The 2,507-nt window shown below is 43.8% G+C and overlaps 1 protein-coding gene across 1 annotated transcript; it reads right to left on the minus strand.

Annotated features, from left to right (window-relative positions):
- Nucleotides 1–1,241: 1,241 nt before the first annotated feature.
- Nucleotides 1,242–1,685, minus strand: LOC306938521 (ubiquitin-conjugating enzyme E2 D4-like; the record flags this gene model as incomplete). Its single annotated transcript, XM_079522746.1, has 1 exon — nucleotides 1,242–1,685. One exon carries the CDS (start codon nucleotides 1,683–1,685, stop codon nucleotides 1,242–1,244), a length of 444 nt encoding a protein of 147 aa, XP_079378872.1.
- Nucleotides 1,686–2,507: the final 822 nt, after the last annotated feature.

A 2,507-nucleotide genomic window follows, 5' to 3' on the forward strand; every position in this document is an offset into this window, starting at 1 on the left:
ACCCATTTGTAGATGTCTTGCTTCAGAGAGGCATGCCATTAAAAAGAACCTCAAGTGGTTATAAGGACCATCTCCAGTAAAATGGGCAAATAACTAACAAAAAACTCCACTTAAAAATAAAAATAACCAGCCCTTTTATAATATAATAATGGCCATCTGTCCTCATGCCGTCCCCTTGCCACAGTGGAGAGGCCTGAGTGATTAAAGATGTTTAATTTATGAAGATACACCATCCCGATTGGAGCCACTAGAGGTGACATGGTACACAATGTAGGATTTGTGTGGTCTACTAACTGATGTTTACTGGTGCTAGATCCCGCAAGTGTTTCTGGAACAGAGAAAGGTTGATAACGTTTATTATTTTATCTTGATTTGTCTCTCTGAAAAAAAGTCATTTTTGTATGAAGATCTTGGGAAGAAAATTTGCAGCTGTCAACCCTCCTCTGGAGTCAGCCCTGAAGGATAGTCATTTTGTATTTTAAAACAAAAGGCCAGACGCCAGAGGGTTTCGCTTGGCATGGGTTGATCTGAGATGTTCTGGTCTCCATCATGTAGATTGTTGCATCAACGCTGCCAACTTGCTGTGGCGGTGTGCCTCTGTCAACCTTATGCTGGCAATTGTATGGCTATCTTTACTGCCTTTTTTGTTACGTTTTTTGGCCTTTTTAATGCAAAAACGATAAAAATAGAATATGTAGTTTTATATACCAAACCAAAAGCAAACGAGGAAAATGTTAATACAATGATAAAATCTTTTCAGTCCGGTAAAGAAAGTTCTGAGGCTCAGTCAGTACAGCCCTCATTCTGGTCCACAAGTTTCTGGGTTTGATCTCGGTCATCGGCAACCAGCATAGGAGTAGCATGGCTTGGGTAACTACAGTAAGTTTTGCAATAAGTACTGGGAGCTGATGGTAGGTGTGGAGCTCAACCTCAGCAATCCAGGAGAGTTCCGCCAATGAGGGGGCAGAAAACTGCCCGGTCACGAGGTTCATGTAACTCGTTTGTCACTCTAATGCCCATAGACTGCAATGCATTCCGTAAACCTCCGATTCAGGCCTTTGTCACTCTTCCCCAAGTTGTCGGAACTCTCTCATCTACATGCAGAAATCCATCTCCCAGGGGGAGAACTGGGGAAACACTTTTGTTCTTGCCGATACTGATAATAAGCCACTCTGATCTGATCCGCTACTTATTTTGGAGGAAGGGAGTCCAGCAAGATGTGCATCAAACCTTCAGTCTTTTCACATTGCATACTTTTGAGTCCATTCTCTGGCCAAGGTGTTGTACTGCTGTTTATCGGATTTATAGATGTGCGCAATGTCCGGGACAAGAGGGTCATCCGGATTTGGATCGCAAAGCAAAGAGCATATGGACAATAACACCTTCGATACGGTGAGGGCGGGTGACCATTGTGACCTCAGGATGTCAAGGCAAATGCTCCCGTTGCTGTTTATGTTTGGGTGATAGATCTTGGTTGTGAAGGCTACCTTTGGAGGTTTAAAGGGGTAGTCGGTGGGGAAGTGGATGGCGAGGAAGAACACCCCTCCTTGATATGCACTGTCGGTCGGTCCCATGATGGTGGCTTGCCAGTGAAATAGGTCCTCCCCGATTGGACCAGCTGAGCACTGAGCTGGTGGGTCCGTCTGCAGGTCCTGCAACTCCTTCTTTATCCTCCTCAAAGCCATGTCAACCCTGTTGAAGTACGTTTGTACGTTTAGGTCTGATTGCTTTCGATAACGGCTAACTACAAACACCAAACTTTTTGACTAAGCTGCAGAGAGGTGTTGTCTTCGTTGATATCTGTGTGACCTGCTTTTATAGGGCCAGATTCGTTAATGCTGTGACGTCACCGTTAGCCGTTAGGTCACAAAAGTTACGTCATGCCACTTTCCCAAATGTTCCCAAATGTTGCTGACCTCATCACATTTGTGAAACCCCTAGTTTGACCCCTAGTTTGGCCATAGCCACTTGCCCAAATATGCTGACTTCATCACATTTGTGATGACGGCTATGGCCATTTTTAGCCTGAGGAGTGTTTTTCGTGCAAAACTAATGCTTGGAATGGATTCAGAATCATGAAAACCCCCTAGTTTGACACGGCACATGCTACTTAAAGCATAATGAAATTTAGAACATTTTGCCATATTGGTTGTTGATTGTACCCCAGCTTTCAGCAGCTGTCAAAACTTCCCCTAGGGTGGTTGAATAGAAACCAATGTGGGATATGTTAGTAGACACCCTTACAAACACATTAGTGAAGAAAATTCTTGGTAAGAATTAAGAAATTTATTCCCAGATTTTATTAATATCCCCTGACTACATCTCATGAACAAGCTACACTGTAATGCCACTGAGCTGCCCGCATAGACCCCCTTTCCACCGGTTGGTTCCCAATGGGAACCGGTTCAGTTCTTTTTGGTTCTTAGTCCATGAGCCAGAGCTCCAAAATTGGAACGTTAATTATGAATTGAGTGGGCAAAACCATACCTATATTAGATTGTTATCAC

Source organism: Electrona antarctica (genome assembly GCF_951216825.1).
Source record: "Electrona antarctica genome assembly, chromosome: 15".
Taxonomy (NCBI): Eukaryota; Metazoa; Chordata; class Actinopteri; order Myctophiformes; family Myctophidae; genus Electrona; species Electrona antarctica.